Raw genomic sequence first — 22,985 nt, 5'->3', positions numbered from 1 at the left:
CCCACTCAAGTGACAGGATACTCATAAATGATACGATTCTCATGTGACAGGATACTCATAAATGATACGATTCTCATGTGACAGGATACTCATATGATACACAGGATACGATCTGTGGCTTCAACACAAGTTCATGACAGACGCTCTCATATTTCAGCCACCAGTCATCGAGCTGACGCTGCTAAAATATACGGGCTGACTCGTAAATAGAACTGGAAATGACAAGCCATGAAGAATATCGTATGGCAAGTCCTAGTTTATGCACTGGGTAGCATCAGAGAGTATACAATGTAATTCATTACATTGTGGGTTGCACAGGAGCCAATTACGGCGCATCTTCTGACGGCAAGTACGCGTAAAAAGTTGTTTATTACTCATTAGTGAAGTCATTAATAACTTATGCCTCACTTGTAAGCATGGAAACTTCAATGAAACAACTTTGAAAGTACAAAACTTTTCAGTTCTGATGAGAAATTTCGAGTGTAGGCGGAATTTTGTAAAAATACTTCAATCATCAGGAACTCCTTGGTTTCAAAAGTGCGCAAACTTCCCACTTCTATTGAACAATTAATGTAACTTTTTTGAGTAAAGTTTTTGGGTGGTAGAGGAAGTAATAATCATTTCCGATCTCTACTCGCTCTTGGTGTTACATAATAGAGTAGAATAGAATAGATTTTATTGATCAACAAATTTATAAATTTTACATATTTAGTTCTGTGAAATTTTGTAAAGTGAAGACCCACAAGGCTTAACCTATTTTGGACTATGTGTAACATCAAAGACCTTGAAGAGATAAAGACCTATCCCTTCCAATATTATAGTTCTAACTTGAAATTGTAGGCCGCCATTGGGATATTTTAGCACGAGATTATATCTATATATTTGTAATATTATAGATTACAAAGACATTGGTATGTAATAATGTAATAGGTTGTCTCCTCAATGGCCGATTTCAATTCCAAGTACGACACTAGCGCTACATGTGAGTCTATGCATCTTTAAGGTATTTGTGTAACCTTATCTAAATTTGGAAGAGGAATAGCACAAGGTTATCTTATTTCTTTTCCCCCTATAATTTTGTGTTGTACCTATTGTATCAAATCAATGAAAGAATAAAGGATCTCGTCACGTCGGTCTGGTACAAAGGAGAGTGAAAAACATTTTCCAGTTTGTAAGGTCTCAAATCCTTATTTAGAAAAATAAATCATTCACGTAGTCTCTACCGGTGTGTCTTCCTTATAGTTTTATTCTCTTATTATCTGTATTTATTGTATCTTGTATACTATTCATTCATACTATGTATTTATTGTATACTGAGAATATAAATGAGATTCATGAATAACATCCATCAATTACACACTCAATTTCAAATTCAAAACACACAAAAATCATGTTTTAATTTAAAAAATATACTTCTAAACTAGATTAAAACAATCACAATTAATTAGAAAATTCCAAACTTTGAGAAAACTATAAAATTTTGAGACCGAAAAGACAAACACACTATTTAGAACTTATCACAGCTGTGATAATTGCAAAGAAACAAATCGCTTAAATTATGTGGTGTACAGGATAAAAAGAGAAAAGAAATTCCTTGTTAACAATAGTCTTCCATGGAATAGTTGAAATATTTTGTTCCAATGTATATAATCTATACAAACTGAAACAAATTGCTGAAATTATGTTGTGTAAAGGGTGAAAAGAGAGAAGAAATTCCTTGTCAACAATGTTCTTCTATGTATTGGGCAGGTGAGGTTGAACAGCAAACAAGAAATACGTGATAGGAAAATGAAAGGAGGTATGGTGATAGGCAGGGCTGAAGAAAGGTATGACAGGATATGAAATAACGGTGGTAGAAAAGGTCACAAAAATTCAAAGATGAGAAAATAAATTCGAAGTGAAAGGTTGATTGAAACTGTTTCAAGTATCTCACATTTTTCTCATCTCTAAAATGTGGACTTGTAAAATTCTGAGAATGCTGGCACACGAATATGAATAAAATTCATGTTATTATAATTTTTTTACAGTTTCAACTCTCAAAATTCTTACATTCAAGATACATGTGTTCGTGAAACAACATATATGAGAGCTTCCCTCAAACTGTGAATTTACAGTACTATAGTGAGGTCCACGTTATAATGGCAGTGTTTGATTAGCAATGGTATTGCTAGCCTCGTCTATCATTCAACAAAGCGGATAGCGATATCTCTTTCTCGCTCTGCTCTGTTGCCAGATCATCTTTTAACAAAGTAGAATTTATTATTTATTAACAAAATATTTCATTTCAATTATGAAAATTCATTATGAAATTATTGAAAAATATAATTGCTTGCTCAATGAAATATAATTTATTGATTATTTTAAACGAGAATGAACAGTTAATATTACATCAATAAACCTGTATCAGCTACGTCTATTGAAGGCATGAGAAGACAGAGGATCGGCAACGTTTTTCTCCTATCTTTCTCCACTGCCTTTATAATGTGGACCTCACTATAGTGAGTCATCAGGGGCTGGAGAACTAGCTCATGCCAATTCTACTGATTTCCAAATCCAGAACTTTTATAATACTATTTCGCCACACTGCACAGAAAGCAGCTGTTTTCAGAAAAAAAACTTGAAAAAACTTGAAAAACTGCAGCGAGAAAATTCACAATTTTCCGATGAAAATGACTGTCGCAGCTACGGTTTTTCATGACATGCAGACGCTGAAAAACAGGGGAAGGATAGAGGATCATGATACTGATAGCACCCACTCAAGTGACAGGATACTCATAAATGATACGATTCTCATGTGACAGGATACTCATAAATGATACGATTCTCATGTGACAGGATACTCATATGATACACAGGATACGATCTGTGGCTTCAACACAAGTTCATGACAGACGCTCTCATATTTCAGCCACCAGTCATCGAGCTGACGCTGCTAAAATATACGGGCTGACTCGTAAATAGAACTGGAAATGACAAGCCATGAAGAATATCGTATGGCAAGTCCTAGTTTATGCACTGGGTAGCATCAGAGAGTATACAATGTAATTCATTACATTGTGGGTTGCACAGGAGCCAATTACGGCGCATCTTCTGACGGCAAGTACGCGTAAAAAGTTGTTTATTACTCATTAGTGAAGTCATTAATAACTTATGCCTCACTTGTAAGCATGGAAACTTCAATGAAACAACTTTGAAAGTACAAAACTTTTCAGTTCTGATGAGAAATTTCGAGTGTAGGCGGAATTTTGTAAAAATACTTCAATCATCAGGAACTCCTTGGTTTCAAAAGTGCGCAAACTTCCCACTTCTATTGAACAATTAATGTAACTTTTTTGAGTAAAGTTTTTGGGTGGTAGAGGAAGTAATAATCATTTCCGATCTCTACTCGCTCTTGGTGTTACATAATAGAGTAGAATAGAATAGATTTTATTGATCAACAAATTTATAAATTTTACATATTTAGTTCTGTGAAATTTTGTAAAGTGAAGACCCACAAGGCTTAACCTATTTTGGACTATGTGTAACATCAAAGACCTTGAAGAGATAAAGACCTATCCCTTCCCAATATTATAGTTCTAACTTGAAATTGTAGGCCGCCATTGGGATATTTTAGCACGAGATATTATATCTATATATTTGTAATATTATAGATTACAAAGACATTGGTATGTAATAATGTAATAGGTTGTCTCCTCAATGGCCGATTTCAATTCCAAGTACGACACTAGCGCTACATGTGAGTCTATGCATCTTTAAGGTATTTGTGTAACCTTATCTAAATTTGGAAGAGGAATAGCACAAGGTTATCTTATTTCTTTTCCCCCTATAATTTTGTGTTGTACCTATTGTATCAAAATCAATGAAAGAATAAAGGATCTCGTCACGTCGGTCTGGTACAAAGGAGAGTGAAAAACATTTTCCAGTTTGTAAGGTCTCAAATCCTTATTTAGAAAAATAAATCATTCACGTAGTCTCTACCGGTGTGTCTTCCTTATAGTTTTATTCTCTTATTATCTGTATTTATTGTATCTTGTATACTATTCATTCATACTATGTATTTATTGTATACTGAGAATATAAATGAGATTCATGAATAATTATAAAATGTATTTCACTTTTACGCATTTTGTTTTTACATATAACTAGGTCCACGTTATAATGACGGTGTTCGATTAGCAATGGTATTGCTATCCTTGTATATCATTCATCAAAGAAAGTGGATAGCGCTATCTCTTTCTCGCTTTGCTTTGTTGCCATATCGTCTTTCAATAATGTAGAAAAATAATAATTGGCTAACAAAATATTTCATCTTTATTATAAAAATCCATTATGAAATTATTGAAAAATATAATATCTTGCTCCATGAAATATAATTGATTATTTTAAACTTGAATGAACAGTTGATAATTATTAAATCAATAAACCTGTATCAGCTACCGTCTGTAGAGCTCTGCCATGGTACCTGTTGTAGGTAGCCCTGCTGCTGTTGCCAGGTCCACTGCTTCTTTCCGGTGGAGTTTGTAGATCCAGGACACTCCTGGATCGCTGTTATCCTCTCGCGCCTCCTGGTCTTCTCCGGCGCGACTACATTTCTCCTCTGCACTCATTGCTGCTTTACTCCTCCTGCCTTGGGCCCCACGTTCGTGTGCCAATCTTCTGAGTAGATTATTGCCCACACCTTTCTCTATCAGAGTTCCCAGTGTCGCTCTGGGCCGGCTAAACTCAGTCGGCGACTGGGGAGGGCCGCAGCAGGGGACGGGAGTCTTGGTGGGGCGTCCGTCAACCACCCTCGCTCGGGTTGGGGGTTGAAACAGGGTTTTGAGTGCTTTGGAGGAATGTTTCCCTCTTTTAGGAAAGAGGGGCCGTGCTTTCGCACTGCCAAACAGGGTTGGTCGCGGAAAGAAGGGAACAGGAACCTTACGGTGTTAGTCGTGAGAAAGGGTTTCGTGTCGGGACTAAGTCCTAGTCCTTGGGCACCGGGTGTCTTCCCGGGGTCCGGGTTGGTTGCGGAGCTCTGGTAAAGGCTTTCCCTGGCCTTACCAGAGGTCCTCTTCCGGTTCCGCACTGGTTTAGTGCGCTGCGGCGGCCAGCACTCTGGACTTTCCTAAGTCCTACTTGCCGGGCACCAGCTGTCCTCCTGGGGTCCGGATCGGCCGCGGAGTTGCGGGAAAGGCTTTTCCTCACCTTCCCGGACGTCCTCTTGCGATCCCGCACTGGACTAGTGCGCTGCGGCGGCCAGCACTCTGGACTTTCCTAAGTCCTACTTGCCGGGCACCAGCTGTGCTCCTGGGGTCCGGATCGCCCGCGGAGTTGCGGGAAAGGCTTTTCCACACCTTCCCGGACGTCCTCTTGCGATCCCGCACTGGACTAGTGCGCTGCGGCGGCCAGCACTCTGGACTTTCCTAAGTCCTACTTGCCGGGCACCAGCTGTCCTCCTGGGGTCCGGATCGGCCGCGGAGTTGCGGGAAAGGCTTTTCCACACCTTCCCGGACGTCCTCTTGCGATCCCGCACTGGACTAGTGCGCTGCGGAGGCCAGCACTCTGGACTTTCCTAAGTCCTACTTGCCGGGCACCAGCTGTCCTCCTGGGGTCCGGATCGGCCGCGGAGTTGCGGGAAAGGCTTTTCCACACCTTCCCGGACGTCCTCTTGCGATCCCGCACTGGGCTAGTGCGCTGCGGCGGCCAGCACTCTGGACTTTCCTAAGTCCTACTTGCCGGGCACCAGCTGTCCTCCTGGGGTCCGGATCGGCCGCGGAGTTGCGGAAAGGCTTTTCCTCACCTTCCCGGACGTCCTCTTGCGATCCCGCACTGGACTAGTGCGCTGCAGCGAGAAAATGCACAATTTTCCGATGAAAATGACTGTCGCAGCTACGGTTTTTCATGACATGCAGACGCTGAAAAACAGGGGAAGGATAGAGGATCATGATACTGATAGCACCCACTCAAGTGACAGGATACTCATAAATGATACGATTCTCATGTGACAGGATACTCATATGATACACAGGATACGATCTGTGGCTTCAACACAAGTTCATGACAGACGCTCTCATATTTCAGCCACCAGTCATCGAGCTGACGCTGCTAAAATATACGGGCTGACTCGTAAATAGAACTGGAAATGACAAGCCATGAAGAATATCGTATGGCAAGTCCTAGTTTATGCACTGGGTAGCATCAGAGAGTATACAATGAAATTCATTACATTGTGGGTTGCACAGGAGCCAATTACGGCGCATCTTCTGACGGCAAGTACGCGTAAAAAGTTGTTTATTACTCATTAGTGAAGTCATTAATAACTTATGCCTCACTTGTAAGCATGGAAACTTCAATGAAACAACTTTGAAAGTACAAAACTTTTCAGTTCTGATGAGAAATTTCGAGTGTAGGCGGAATTTTGTAAAAATACTTCAATCATCAGGAACTCCTTGGTTTTAAAAGTGCGCAAACTTCCCACTTCTATTGAACAATTAATGTAACTTTTTTAAGTGAAGTTTTTGGGTGGTAGAGGAAGTAATAATCATTTCCGATCTCTACTCGCTCTTGGTCTTACATAACAGAGTAGAATAGAATAGATTTTATTGATCAACAAATTTATAAATTTTACATATTTAGTTCTGTGAAATTTTGTAAAGTGAAGACCTGCAAGGCTTAACCTATTTTGGACTATGTGTAACATCAAAGACCTTAAAGAGATAAAGACCTATCCCTTCCCAATATTATAGTTCTAACTTGAAATTGTAGGCCGCCATTGGGATATTTTAGCACGAGATATATATTTATTATATCTATATATTTGTAATATTATAGATTACAAAGGCATTGGTATGTAATAATGTTATAGGTTGTCCCCTCAATGGCCGATTTCAATTCCAAGTACGACACTAGCGCTACATGTGAGTCTATGCATCTTTAAGGTATTTGTGTAACCTTATCTAAATTTGGAAGAGGAATAGCACACGGTTATCTTATTTCTTTTCCCCCTATCATTTTGTGTTGTACCTATTGTATCAAAATCAATGAAAGAATAAGGATCTCGTCACGTCGGTCTGGTACAAAGGAGAGTGAAAAACATTTTCCAGTTTGTAAGGTCTCAAATCCTTATTTAGAAAAATAAATCATTCACGTAGTCTCTACCGGTGTGTCTTCCTTATAGTTTTATTCTCTTATTATCTGTATTTATTGTATCTTGTATACTATTTATTCATACTATGTATTTATTGTATACTGAGAATATAAATGAGATTCATGAATAATTATAAAATGTATTTCACTTTTACGCATTTTGTGTTTACATATAACTAGGTCCACGTTATAATGACGGTGTTCGATTAGCAATGGTATTGCTATCCTTGTATCATTCATCAAAGAAAGTGGATAGCGCTATCTCTTTCTCGCTTTGCTTTGTTGCCATATCGTCTTTCAATAATGTAGAAAAATAATAATTGGCTAACAAAATATTTCACCTTCCCGGACGTCCTCTTGCGATCCCGCACTGGGCTAGTGCGCTGCGGCGGCCAGCACTCTGGACTTTCCTAAGTCCTACTTGCCGGGCACCAGCTGTCCTCCTGGGGTCCGGATCGGCCGCGGAGTTGCGGGAAAGGCTTTTCCACACCTTCCCGGACGTCCTCTTGCGATCCCGCACTGGACTAGTGCGCTGCGGCGGCCAGCACTCTGGACTTTCCTAAGTCCTACTTGCCGGGCACCAGCTGTCCTCCTGGGGTCCGGATCGGCCGCGGAGTTGCGGGAAAGGCTTTTCCACACCTTCCCGGATGTCCTCTTGCGATCCCGCACTGGACTAGTGCGCTGCGGCGGCCAGCACTCTGGACTTTCCTAAGTCCCACTTGCCGGCACCAGCTGTCCTCCTGGGGTCCGGATCGGCCGCGGAGTTGCGGGAAAGGCTTTTCCACACCTTCCCAGATGTCCTTTCTCGCCTCGATGTCCCACTGGTGGCCTACCAATGGGGAGTCAGGTTTCGACCAAACCTGACGTGTTGTCGTTGGTCGAAACTGGCAACCCGTCGTCTAAACAGGTTAAATGTCGTTCAACACTCGCCCAAACGAGTGTAGAGCAGTGGAGTTCACTATGTGAGAGGCTAATCGACTTTATCCTCGACACAACTCCCGGTCGCTGAAGAAATCGGAGTTCACTTAGTACAAGGTGTACTGTGATGTTGCTAGCTGCTCGCTGCTTCCTTCTCACCTCTCTCGACCGCTCGACTTGGCTCTCCGAACTCGACTGCCTCCTGCTGGCCTTTCTCGAGCCTCCCTCAGTGACCGAGAGGGAGGGGAGAGAGGATGCGCAGCATCGCTGAGCGGTAGGCCAGTGGCTGGCTTGAACGTTGACCCCTCAGATTCTATGAAAGATAGCCGAGCGTCGAATAAATGAGCCCTAAATTCAATTCCTTTCTCTAGTTACGATATACATCGTGACAATCATTCATCAAAGAAAGTGGATAGCGCTATCTCTTTCTCGCTTTGCTTTGTTGCCATATCGTCTTTCAATAATGTAGAAGAATAATAATTGGCTAACAAAATATTTCATCTTTATTATAAAAATCCATTATGAAATTATTGAAAAATATAATATCTTGCTCCATGAAATATAATTGATTATTTTAAACTTGAATGAACAGTTGATAATTATTAAATCAATAAACCTGTATCAGCTACCGTCTGTAGAGCAAGACAGAGGTTTGACAATGTTGTTCTCCTATCTTCCTCCACTACCATTATAACGTGGACCCCTCTATAGCAGAGTGTTAACCTTGAGGTGCCTACAGATATACGCGCCTCCAACACGCTCCGCACTCGCTCCGCAGTAGCTCCGATCATGGAAGTTACGGGAGATGTTAGCTTTTCCCGCGTTCCACTCTTGCTCACCGGTCGATCATCAATCGACCTGCTCGAATGACGTTTGATTGCGGAGCAGAGCGAAAGTCTGTACGCACCTTTATAGTTTTATAGTATTTGCTCTAATCTATATTTATTTTATCTTGATACCAAGGATATGAATGTGATTCATGGATTATGAAGTGTATTCCATTTTTTAGCATTTTGAATTTACATGAATTTTAGCAAGTGAATGAATTTGAATTCTTGCATTGTCACAGAGTTTTTGCAGTGGTCTAATTCGGGTTTTGTTTCATTTTGTTTCGACAGGTTGTGAGGAGTCGCCATCATGTCGGATCGGGGGGTGGGGGTGAGATGGCTTGTGGTGATGTGGGGCCTGTGGTGGGGTATAGAGGGGGTAGGTTCACAGCGTCCCACTGGCCTCAACAAGCGTCACGACGTCTACATAGCCGGCTTCTTTCCGTTCGGACGTCACGTGCCGGAGTCAAGCACGGGTCGCGGCGTCATGCCTGCTGTCAAGTTGGCGGTCGATCATATCAACGAGAGTCCTGCTGTGCTAAGGAACTATCGGCTGCATATGTGGTGGAACGATACTGAGGTAGGTTACTGTCTGTTCAATATATCTGTGATGGTGATCATATTGAAATGAATTAATTAATTATGGGTTTGTGTTTTCATAGAGATAAACTTAGTATGGGTTCATTCGAAAAGTGTAGGATTAGGACTTCAACAATGAGACTTTAGTGATCTTGTAGCTGAATGTCAATTTTTATCTTGAGAAATTTATTTTTCTGTTAAAAAATATTTTTCTCACATTAAGATTTTGCTAACTTGCGTCGGGGGAGACTCCAATTTTATGCAGGGTTGAGGTATTCTCACGGAACTGTATTTCCGTTAGCGATGGAAAATACACTAGTATTTGGGAATATCTCAAACTTGCATTATTTTCCTTTCCTACGGAATTATGCTCGACTCCACGTGGACCGTTGTCTCGTTGGTGGAAGGGGAACATAATTTGCGTGAAATAGTTCAGTTCCAATCAAGCCGCGGCCGAATTCACATTTAAAATCCAGAGGTAGCCTGGGGCCTCGAGGGCTCAAAATTAACGTGTGTGTTGAATTCGTTTGCTGTTTAAGTTTGTTAATATGTATTATTTTTCGCCGTGAGTTAAGTTGAAGTAGTTTATTAATTATTTGAAGTGAATATGTCAATGTTTGTTTTAATTATTTAGTTATCCGGGAGTAATCAGTGTAGTGAAAATTTCTAAATAGTAATGAATTTATAAATTGATCGATTGTTAGTGCCATTATATTTTCTAGCTCATGCTTAAGACCCTTGAATGACCGAGTCCCTAGTATCATAAATTTGTAATTGAGAAATGAGTGAAGTCCACGCTACCTTCGTGAACAGTTAGAATCCAAATAAGCAGTTAGCAAAATCTTACATGCAGTCATCTTGAATTTTTAGGATGTGCAATGAACCGATATAGATTATTTTTGTTATTGTCCAAATTTAAATCAGTTTAATTCAATTAATAAAATTTTACAAGTTAAATAGAATGCTAAAGTTTGTTGTTTAATAAAGTCCCATGACTCGCCCTTTAGAATTTTGAGATAACTTAATTCTACCCCATTCTGGGTCAGTTACATATCTTTATGTATTTCAATGGATTCTTACCTGTATCTGTTCTATGTATCTTCACTGTCTTGTCACTTGTATATCAATGTACGCATACCTGCAGATAGTGAGATATTAACATCATAAAAAGTGAAGACACTGGGGTTAGTCACAACTCACAAAAACTTCATTTAATTACCATTCAATCTCTGCACTATGAGATTCATTTCAATTATTAAATTTATTTTCACACACACACACATTCAAGTTTGATACAGAGATTAACGAAAAGAATACATGCAGAAAACAACAACAATACATATTATTATCATTATTATATTATGATTCATGATATTTTGTTATATTATTATCCTCTATCATCTTATTATAATATACAGAGTGCCTCACGAAAGGCGTATAGCCGAAGACCATGAATTCCACATGTGTCGTTGCCTTCAATGTATTATTCTCTGATGATGGTAAAGATATCATAATTTATTATGTTCCGTTAACAAATAATACAGAAAGTCCTACGAAAGCTGTAAGGCTACACACACATCCATTTTTGTTCGTACGATATTTTGCCGTCCTTAAAAATTCTATTGGATCAAATAGATGATACTTGTCAAGTTCCGTATAGTCTAATAAAATTCACAAGGACAGCAAAATATCGTACGAACAAGAATCGATCTGTGTGTGCAGGTATCAACAGGTGTACACGGATGAAGGTTTAGCTCTACCGTCATTGATTGTTACTGGACTAGACCAAATTTTGGGCGTTCCCATAACCATATCTGGAATACTTGTGAGTGTCTTGTCTCGGCCAATCACAATCAAGCTCAACCTCCATTGATCAAGAGCTGATGACCGACCAATCGTAGTGCTCCAACCTACTATAAATTCCGTAGCTTAGTCATTAAGCTTTCAGTTTGCTAGATATTGGTGTGATGAATAAACTAGTAGTTCTGTGAACAGTAGACCTCACGCAGTATTCTCATCCACAAGTACCTGATTGAAACTATAGACCTTATGGAAATACAGCAATAGACTGGCTTCTCCACACATCTGTGTAATCACTTGTCAGCTGATTTATGATGAATAATTCTTCAGTTTTATGTTTACTCTAATATTGGCGTATTAAGGAGGCTCCTTTTTCCTTTTATATCATCCTTGAAATGCAAAATTTCCAAAAATCTTGTATATACGTCGACGCGCAATTAAAAAAGGAACATACCTGTCAAATTTCACAGAAATATTTTACCGCGTTTCGCCGTAAATGCGCAACATATAAACATATAAACATTCAAACATTTAAACATTAAGAGAAATGCCAAACCGTTGACTTGAATCTTAGACCTCACTCCGCTCGGTTAACTAGTATTTCACATTGTTCAAAATGAGATTAGTGGTTTTAACAATACCTAGTCGTTTCCATTTTTAATAGGAAAATACTTTTTGATAGCTAAAGAGAGCAAGTTAAATTTGCAGTACCAATGAATAAATTTTGTGAGTTAGTTGCAGAACAGTTGGATTTGGTTGGATAGAGAGTAAGAGTGGAGAACTCTATGTAGGAGCTAGGAAGAATAGGAACTGGACAGTATAGGATTCAGGAAATGCTGGAATTTCTCAGCTGATGGATTATTAAATTTTAAGATAAATTAACGTTCCTGGATGATAATGATTCAGATCATACTAACGCGTGATCATTTCAATTTAGAGGAAAGCTAATCAGTTCAACGTTACTTAGTATGAACGATCAGTTTTGAATTGAATCAGTCAATAATTTTTTTCATACTACTTATTCAATCGACTTCAATTTAAATCCATTGTTGGACTTTCTAACTCTCACAATGATCCACTCTTCGATACAATTGGACAATGAGATCAATATTTCAGATGAAAACAATTCAATTTCACAATAAATTGCAAAACTGACGTACAGTATAAGATTCAATTTCCAAGCCAGAACGCTCCGTATTGGATGCTCCGTTCAGTATTGTACTGCGACGTTGCCGCATACTAGAAATACCTTCGACAAGATGCATCGACTCGACAGCATCAGAATTCCTTGGCATGTCAGGAAGGATAGATATACCACGTGACCTGAGCAGAGCATCTCAGCAGTCGCCTCCAATTCAGCGAACAGTGTCAGAAATTGTAGATGTGTGCCTTTTCTTTCCATTTGCCATTCTTCTCACTCGAAATTCACCTCTCCTCCTCTCTCTTACTACATCACACTCTCTCACTCATCTCTCTCTTTCTCTCTCACTCGCTCTCTCTCTCTCTCTCTCTAGTGGAAAGAGTTAGTGGGAAGAATACTTCGAATATTCTTTCCAAAGAATGGACATTGATATGTCCAAAGCTCCGCCAATTTATGTAGATGCATAACAATATTATCTATTTTATCTATAGTTATTACAAATTGCTTTTTTTCATATCATATACAGCTCAATAATTATTTTCTCAATTTATATTTTGTAAATTCATCCATAATTTTGCTGTATTGTAAGCTATTGTATAAAAGTGTATAAGCCAGTAAATATTGTAATCTACATAAATAAAGTGCTCATTCAATCAATCTCTGTGCTTCCGATTTCCCATTTTTCATTCCTCTCCTGTTTCAGATGTATTCGTCGATACAAAATGTTTTGTTGAACAAGGAGAATGTGAGATAAGAAAAGAGAAAGTATGATTTGTTGAACGAGGAGAGTGTGAGAGAAGACAAGGAAGGTGTGATAAAAGACTAAAGGAAGTATGTTCTATTGAACAAGGAGAGTGTGATAAAAGACTAGTGTAACCATGTTCTGTTAAACAAGGAGGGTGTGAAAAATACTGAAGAAAAAATGTTTTGTTAAACAAGGAGAGTGTGAGAGAAGACGGGAGAAAGTATGTTTTGTTAAACAAGGAGAGTGTGATAAAAGACTAAAGAAAGTATGTTCTATTGAACAAGGAGAGTGTGATAAAAGACTAGTGTAACCATGTTCTGTTAAACAAAGAGGGTGTGAGAAAATACTGGAGAGAGTATGTTTTGTTGAACAAGGAGAGTGGTGAGAATACGAGAGAAAGTATGTTTTTTTGAACAAGGAGAGTGTGAGAGAAAGAAGGAGGAGGCTCGAATAAGAAGAATGGCCTCAATTTGTTCCCAAATTGAATATTTACCCTACATCTCATCTGATGGCCTGTTTTTATTGGTGGAAAAAACTAAATTGCTGTCTGCACCCCTCTCAGCTGTTGTAGCTTACTGTTAATGGATGACCTCACATTCAAAACATGGCTGATCCCAATTGTTTCACGTCCGCTAGCATCAGAGTGTTGATGATTATTTGCAGTTTGAACTTGAAATTTTCAAGACGTGGATTCTTATTATGATTTGGGAAGCGCTATAGCACAGTTATAACTAAGATCACATCGTATTATGTTGGTCTAGACCTGAGCCCTGTTTCATAAAACTTATAAGTAACGTAATACAGGAGAATCACCATTCCAATTTTATGCTCAATATAGCCGATAAAATCAGCTGTTCCTGTATTACAGGACTTGAAATTTACAATCCTGTAAAATTATGTTTCATAAAAATAATTATAATAAAAAAATATATGTTTCATAAAAAATATAGCCGATAAAATCAGCTGTTCCTGTATTACAGGACTTGAAATTTACAATCCTGTAAAAATGTTTCATAAGAATAATTCTACACTTGTGAAATCACCTGTAATATTCGCCTGTATTACAGTTCCTTTATTTTGAATTAATGTTTTCATTGGCCAGCGAGCCTAATATAAGATCTGAACAATGTGCTACTTAAGATGTTTTGGTGGAAAACCCACATCATCAAATTTCTGACGATGGACAGATTGTATTCATGCAGGAAAATAACTTTTTTAATGATATATAGTTGAGAAATCATAATAACTACTTAACTTACATAACTTATTATAACAGTTATGTAAGTAGTAATGTTTCAAAAAAGTTTATCATCAAATAATGTTAATAATTAAATTAACGACATTAGTTAAATTTGTTTAATGAAAAACATAAAACATTATGCACGTACATTTTCTGGATATTTTCAATAACGCTTCACTGAGGAAAGCTTAATCTAAACCGTTCATTATATTGATAAGTTTCCTGCATCATATTCTATGAAATTCTGTCCTTGAAAATTCTTGGCCTAGGAATAGTAACATAGTCATCTTCACTAGGACTAGAACTACTACCTTCATCCATTTTAACACGTTGCATTTACAACAAAATGTTACTTTTCAAGATTTTACCTACACTTGTAAAGTTTTAGGATGGTCTAAACAATGATTGAAATATTCAACAGCTTACAGGTCCATTAATACAAGAAGTTTCTTTTTATGAAACACAAAAATGATAAAATCCTGTATTATATGCTTCTAATACAGGCAAATGACTTGTTAATTGTTTTACAGGGAAAATTGTTTATGAAACACAAACTTTTAGTTTCTACCTGTAATACAGGAACTTTTCCCATATTACAGGACTTGTAACTTTTATGAAACAGGCCCCAGGGGCCTGATGCTAACTTATATTATGAGTTGATAGTCCAAGCAATTGAACACTTATGTAGAAATTCATATCATAGAATTGACACAAGTAGGAAGCTGATTCATTTTCAACAAATAGTTTGATAAAGATAAGTTCGCTGGAGAAATTGAGAAAAAAAATTAAAAATACTATGAGCATTGATAATAGAAAACTAATACCGATCATAAGCCCATGAGAAAATCTAAAGTCGATTGAGAATTAAATTGCGACAAAAAAAAAGTTTGTGAGATCTTATTTTGATTGTTATAATCAATATATTGATGTGGATATGAGAGATTTGGGTATGTTATAGACAGATTCAGAGTATTATTGAAATCGTAATTTTTCTGATCTGCAAACATGAAATATTTTGAGATATTTCCTTGATTGATTCAGTTCTAGAGGGAAATTATGATCAATCAATTTATTTTATTGACAAATAAGGCACTCAAGATGGATAGTTCATGTAAATTATGATTGAAGTCAGCAGTTTAGTGATTGGGAGAAATTAAATATTATATCAACTTGATTTCTTCAGTTCTGAAGAGAATTTCTTTATTCATCCTATGACAAATTGAAAACATGGAACATATTGCTCACGGAACCTGCCCGAAGTCAACTATCTTGAAAAGAAAGACATATTCCTCAAACGAACATTGCACGACCATCTTCTACTAAAACAAACTAGAAAATAGAGCGAAAACATCAGCGACATTTGAAACTCTAAGATTACAGATCAAGAGAGGACATCTCCAACGCAATCGACACTAAGTGAAATCCTGGAGAATTGCTTGAGAACGAATTGGCCGGCGGATGATATTGTCGAAAACAATGAATGAAATTGGAGAACACACTCTAATGGCCGGAAGATCACATTGGTCGGTAGATAATATAGTTGGAAACAAATCAAATCAAATCAATTCATTCTCACAATTTTCAAATAATACAGTACAGTTACAGTACATTTATATATACCCTTACGTTATGAGAGACTCACATGTAGGCAAAAGCCTGTGTTTGTGAGGGCCTGGCGTAATTCGCTGAATTTGAAATCGATAAACTACATTTTGAAAATTAATACTATATTAAACTAAATTTGAGAAAAATACAGACTAAAAAATGATATGAGTAAATGTTGATATTATAGAAAGAAAACAAAAAATTGGCTGCAGAAACAGCCAGTTATAATAACTGTTTAAATAAATGGAATCGAAGAGATGTCATGGAAATTCGTGTTTTAAAAGATGAAGATTGATATAATAACTTTGTTGTAGTTCATATACTGTGTTACTTGTGAATATTTGAACACTTACTTTTCTTGGAGTATTGAGGAATGCATTTCACTCCTTAGAAGTATGTGTTTTTTTCAAATATTTAGAAGTAACACAATATCTGAACTACAAAAAAGCTATTATATAGTGTTTCGTTATGGGAAACAACATCAATTGATATTTTTTCTGTGAGAGATTTGAAAATTTATAAGACATTTTCTTGATTACTTTGATTTTTCGGGCATAAATTCATTTATTCATAGAGTTTTAAATCAAACACGTCGAAATCATTGTTCATGGAACCTGCTCAGTTGAGCCATAGAATAAACAATCCAGAAGTTTAGTATAGTATAGAAGTTTACTCTGGTTGAACTCTGAAAATAATTGGATTCTTGGAGAACGAATTGGTCGACGGATGATATTGAGGGAAATAATGAATGAATGGAATTGAAATTGAAATTCATTTTCCAATAAAATACATTACATTACAATATGTTAACTGAGAATAGTGGAAAAATATTGTTTTAAATAACCCTGAGTTAATACAGTGTGGGGTCGTTCATGCTCCATATGCATTTTTTATTCTCTTGATTAGTATGGTTACAATGTTAAACAAATATAAGAATTGAACAAAAATAAAACAACAGAGCTCTGCATCAATAGAAACGTGAATATATAAACTATAAATATAATGCCTTCAATATGAATAGTGAATATGATCTAAAAATCTAAATATGATCCAAATATCTAAATTGGAGATCACACTTTGTTGGTCAAAATAGCATATTGGCCAGTGAATGATGTTGCTGGAAATAATGAATGAAATTGTAGCGCACACTCTCTCACCCGAAATACTATATTGGCTAATAAGTAATATTGTAGGAAACAATGAATGAATGAGATTGGAGAACATGCTTTTTTAGTCGAAAGACTGTACTGATCAGTAGATAATATTGTCGAACCAAAGAATGAATCTGTAGAGCACACTCCATCACCCGAAATACTATATTGGATAGGTGATGAATGATATTTTGAGAAACAATGTATGAATGAAATCGTAGAATACACTTAGTTATCCGAAATACCGTATTGGCTAGTAGATAATATTGTAGGAAACAATGAATGAAACTGTAGAGCACACTCCGAATCTTATTATATTAGAGCTGCATAGACGAAAAATTCACAGCCTGTTTGTCACGGAGAACCAACCTCAAAATCAGTTAGGGAACGTACTGAAGGCTATGAGAAAACCTCCAAACCACGAATAGTTAATAATATTGTTGAAAACAATGAATGAATGAAATCGTAGAGCACACTCAGTTACCCGAAAGAGCATATTGGTCAGTAGATAATATTGTAGGAAACAATGAATGGAATTGGAGAACAAGGGAGAGCATAGTTGCAGACGTATATAGAGGGTAGCAAAAAGTTTGGAACACTTTTGAACAATGGCTGGAGGAGGTGTGATCCGAAGAAGAAAGCTTAGCCGGTGGTGGCATAGCAAAGGCACTATGCTTTATCGAGTGGAGTCGCTTCTATGGGGCAGACGCGCGTGTGTTTGTGTCTGTTGGTGTCTGTGTGTATGTGGATTGGGGGTCGCAGAGAAAGCATTTAGGCGTCGAGGAGCTCAGGAATCCAACCTTTGTGCTGCGAGGGGCGCAGAATTCCGCCACACAACCCTAAATTTATTTAGAAAGTTGTGCAAGACACTGGCGACTCGTTTATTTGCAACGGTGAAGGGTAATTTCAAATGAAATATCATCCCCTGAAAAGGCGCACAGAATTCTTTCCTTTTTCCACCTTCCCTCGCCTGTTTCTGAAAACTTCCTCGCAAATAAGTGTACAGCGTCTGGATTGTTGAGTCCCGTTTGTCCCAAAGTGGAATGGTGATTATTCTCAATGTTTTTCTCATTTCGGTCGGATTAAATTGCTCCAACCTCTGACTCTCTGAAATGAATATTATAATGTTGTGTAAACGCAATGCAAAGAGGAGACGGAAATGGAGAGCTTCAAGAGTTGCTTCTTTCACGTTGCGATATTTTTTGTGTGAATAAATTTTCTCATATTTCGGCCTCGAGTTGAGTTCAGGAGATGCGGCAAGGGATGGAGTGGAAGTTGGAAATGAAATTCAAGCAACGACCGTGAAAGTATAATCTACATAGTTTATAGCCAGAGACAAAGCTAGAATAGAAAAGGATTTTCGTTTTTCTATCAAAATTTAGGGATTACACAACAATCTATTACATAATAATATTCCCGGGATTGACTTCTTCTCCACCACATCAATTCCGATTCATCGAAAAAGTAATGATGAATGGATTTGGAAATGCTCAATTCCAAAATAAGATTCTTATTATAGGTCTAATGCTTTCCACAGAGATGTCGTGGTATGGATCGGGGGATGTTCTGTATGGCGTGTTAACATGTTGGATCGCTTATCAGTGACCAGACTCTTTCTGAAAAATATCTGAGCAAGCGTTTCTCAGTTAGTCTTGCAATCTCTAGTTTCTAGATAAGTTTTAAATTTCACGATTCCAAACACCATTATCATCTGCTGTAAACAATAATCACTGATGGAAACGTAGACCTCACTACACTCGTACAATTTCATTCTGCTAATTGAACAGAATTATCACATTTTGAATAACATTTCCCTGTCTGGGAGAACAGAAAAAAAATATTATAAGAACAATAATTGAGTAAAAATCATAGATCTTCCAATCACAGCACGCTCCCTGTGTAAGGCTGGACGCACACCAATTAGTTGCTCATGAAGACATGTCTAATTGCAATGACCAATCAGTGTGAGCTGCGTCATAAGCTACTATGTGGAGTATTGTGACTTAACGTGTCTGATCATGTCTTGTCTTGAATAAATGGTGTGCGCTCAGCCTAAGGCTAAGGCTAGACGCTCACCAGTTACTAGGCTAAACGGATAAGGCGAGCGATGCGAGCCTGACGGCTAGTAATATAATATTCCCAGGAATAGCTCTGATTGGAGTAGCAGTGCCCAATCAATTTTTCCGCGATAAATGCATTTCAATCTTCAACTTGGTGCCAACCTAACAAAGTCAACTCAAATTAATGCCAACCTTATAGTTGGCATGATGTAGTTGACATAAACTATATATAGTTCTATATTAACATATGGTATGGACATTTTTCAATTATAATTGAGAGATTGGAATGAGAAGAATATACATGCTAAAAGACGAACTTTAATCCTTACCTTAGAGTTGAAATATTGCCAAAAGATTTCTTAGTGCGCCTCTAAAAGGCTAACTGAACATACCTACCAAATTTGAACGTTTTTGGTCCGGTAGATTTTTAGTTCTGCGAGTGAGTGAGTGAGTCAGTCAATCAGTCAGTGAGTGAGTGAGTGCCATTTCGCTCTTATATATATAGATATCCACATTGCAGAATGATTGTGACTTAGTATATGCCAATACTTGATCCGTCTATCAATGAAGAGAAATGAAAGGCCAATCAGTTTCTATGCAACATAAATTTTATGAACCATCAGTTTTTAAATATATCAATGAATAATTCTCATGTACCGTACAGCACTTCAAATCATCCCATATAATAGGATTAGATCCAATTCACAACGTACACAATATAAGTCGTCTATCCATGTAGGTGCTCTTGATCCTCCAAAATTGAATGGAGATCTACACAAAAAGCTCTCCTGTTGTTCTCAAGCATATTGTCATCGGGATTGAGCTCAAATCTTAATTGAGATTGGATGTATGCTCTCTATGTAGACTACTTGCTGCTATCATATCATGCAGACAACAGAATAGATCCGATCTGCAATCCGTGATATCAACAAGCATGTACACACATGGAGCTCACTTGTTCTCAGCAGAATATATTATTCCAATGCTTCTGTTAGAAATATATCATGGAGCGAGAGATGGGTTCAACACAAATAAACCCACACGGAATCTAAATAATACGAGTATATCAGAGAGCGAAATGGAAATAGGGGAATATAGCTATAGATATCCACTTGTATATATATCAGATACCAGGTGGTAAAGATGAAAGAGCGCTCTGTTTGGAATAGGGGGTTTGGGAACAAGAATAATATAGATATACCCACTTGAAGTTCATAAGAGTTTGCAGCTCATAATACAGATATATGGAACATCAGTTAGCTGCAGGCTGTAAGTGACGGCTATGACTAATGGACTTCATTATTTTATTCTGCTCTCGTGAAAAGGCAAATATTTATGTCCATATTCGTATTTCACCCTTATTTGGACATTTAGTATCTGTGTTGTTGATTTCAAGCTGTTGGTAGAACTGTCGTCAAGTCTTGTCTCAAATCTCTTATGTTGGTAAAACTGTCTCTAAGTCTTGTCTGACATTTCTTAAAGTGTATCGTTGTTTAAGAAGATGTGAGACCAAAATATAGTAAAGATTTTTTAATGTGAGATAGATGACAGCGGAATGAAAAGGAGTCTTCTTTCTATTTCTATTATATAAAGAAGCAATCATATGAAATTGATACCCACGTTGGAAACTGATGAAAATAACTCGTTCTTTTTCTTTTAGGAGCCATGTTGGACTCCAGCCGCTCCTAAGGAAATAACTGAAAACATGAATAGAAAATAACGGCTTACATGAGGTGTTCTTGTGAAGTTTCTCTAGCAAAATATGGAAAATCAAATGAAAATATTTCCATTTTCCGAAATAATTACAAGAATAACATGATACACAATACAATATTAATATGTTAGGAAATATGTATGACATTATAAAATAGCAAGAGCAATATCAAAATTTGCATAATCACAAAATATGAAACAATTTTCTTCGAGGAGCAACAGTTATTCTATCATCTATAATAATAATATCGTGTGAACTGGCTGGCTCAGGTCTGGTGTCAGAGTTTTCAGGTTGCAACTGATCAATTTCAGGGCCTCTGACATGACCTAACGACTGCTTTTTAGGTAGCCGAGACCGACGACTTAACGTGTCCATCCGAAACGCGGTAGTGGCCCGAGATAAATATCTTGCCCGGGCAATCTGATTGAACTTTTTTTGGTAAAGTACAAGACTTAACCTATTATTCAAACTATGTTTTATCTAAATTTGGGAGAGCAATAGCACAAGGTTACCTTATTTTTCCTCTCCCTATCATTTTGAGGCTCAGGTCTGGTGTCAGAGTTTTCAGGTCGCAACTGATCAATTTCAGGACCTCTGACATGACCTAACGACTGCTTTTTAGGCAGTCGGGACCGACGGCTTAACGTGTCCATCCGAAACGCGGGAGTGGCCCGAGATAAATATCTTGCCCGGGCAATCTGATTGAACTTTTTTTGGTAAAGTACAAGACTTAACCTATTATTCAAACTATGTTTTATCTAAATTTGGGAGAGCAATAGCACAAGGTTACCTTATTTTTCCTCTCCCTATCATTTTGATAATGTAATTATTGTATAAATGGATAAAGAATAAATTGATAAATACCAAAAAATGTGGAACAATATTTTTTTCCTACAGCTACCTCGGAAAGTTGCTGTTCCTGTACTGATTACAATACCCAAAGATTTACTTTTCCGCTCTAGTGCGGGAAAAATTTTTTCTGCACTCCAGATTTGCAATACAAAATAGTTGGTTATATGGAGGATTAGTGCACGAAAACAGATATAAAGTTGGTAACAATGACTGTGGTTAGATTTAGATAAGAATCATTTTAATGGCTACCCTACATTTATGATAAAATCCCAATCTAGAAATCCAAAACAAGAAAATGTTCATCTAAATCATAATTAAATAATCATCATTTACGAATTCTCATCATTTAATAATAAATAATAGTTCTTTTCTTTTGATTATATTATTATTTCAACTGCAAGAGATGAGAAAAGTAGCAAATATACATTATAAAATTCGAATTTTTAAGTTAAATGATTACCGTTTGATATTCATATGAATAAAAATAATAAAAAACATAAGAATACTACAATAAATAGTCTCTGTTGTCCATGTTATTTTTATAAATATTTTTCGGTTTACTTTGAGCATTTTTCTCGGTAATTTGAGCAAAAGTCTAAATTTTTGAATCCTGCTTCAGTAGCTGTATGAAACAAACTTAGGTACGATTCTTCCCGCTAGGTCACGCGCTTGTCGGTTCAGCCATCTTGCAGCCATCCCAATGAGCTGTTGGCTTGTATTTTGAATGCGAATTTTTTGTTCTATCTGTATTTTTTCTGATTCTTGGATGAATAAAAATGACAACTTTGCTGACAATTTTCAACTTCAATTGGATTATTAATTTTTGAATGAATTAAGGTTGTTATTAATAACAGCATCACACACACAAAACATTTGATGGATTTCAGCCATCATTTTACCCATAATCATTCAATCAACCACTTTTCATATTCAATGGTAACTGTAGGAAAATTTTAATGTGAAATACGTGAGCAAAGTTCCTCTGCTGCACTCAATAAGTCAAGTAAACGTTTCTTTCGGTGCAGCAAACTGTCACTTTGAGGACTAGTTGCATCAATAACTAATTATTCAAGGAGCAACATTTTTTGTATCATCTGATTGAACGTTCACATCATACTCTATGGTAAATTCCAATGATGTTCATGATCCAAATTAGATCCCAAGTCTTTGTATCTTATCTACATAATCATAGTGAATTTCTATCGAATTTCAATAATGATCTATCATC

General features: G+C 37.2%; 1 protein-coding gene across 3 annotated transcripts in view; it reads left to right on the top strand.

Annotated features, from left to right (window-relative positions):
* The window catches only part of LOC111062208 (gamma-aminobutyric acid type B receptor subunit 2-like), a 623,739-nt gene that overhangs the window by 43,330 nt on the left and 557,424 nt on the right, over positions 1 to 22,985 (top strand). For all 3 annotated transcript variants that reach the window (XM_039431291.1, XM_039431289.1, XM_039431292.1), the window contains exon 3: positions 9,162 to 9,450. In XM_039431291.1, coding sequence (XP_039287225.1) covers positions 9,181 to 9,450 — 270 coding nt within the window. In that variant the 5' untranslated portion in view covers positions 9,162 to 9,180. The remainder of the gene's footprint in view (positions 1 to 9,161; positions 9,451 to 22,985) is intronic.

Source organism: Nilaparvata lugens, chromosome 6 (genome assembly GCF_014356525.2).
Source record: "Nilaparvata lugens isolate BPH chromosome 6, ASM1435652v1, whole genome shotgun sequence".
Taxonomy (NCBI): domain Eukaryota; kingdom Metazoa; phylum Arthropoda; class Insecta; order Hemiptera; family Delphacidae; genus Nilaparvata; species Nilaparvata lugens.
The sequence above is the reverse complement of the archived record's forward strand: the minus strand, read 5'-3'. Positions and strand labels throughout refer to the sequence as shown.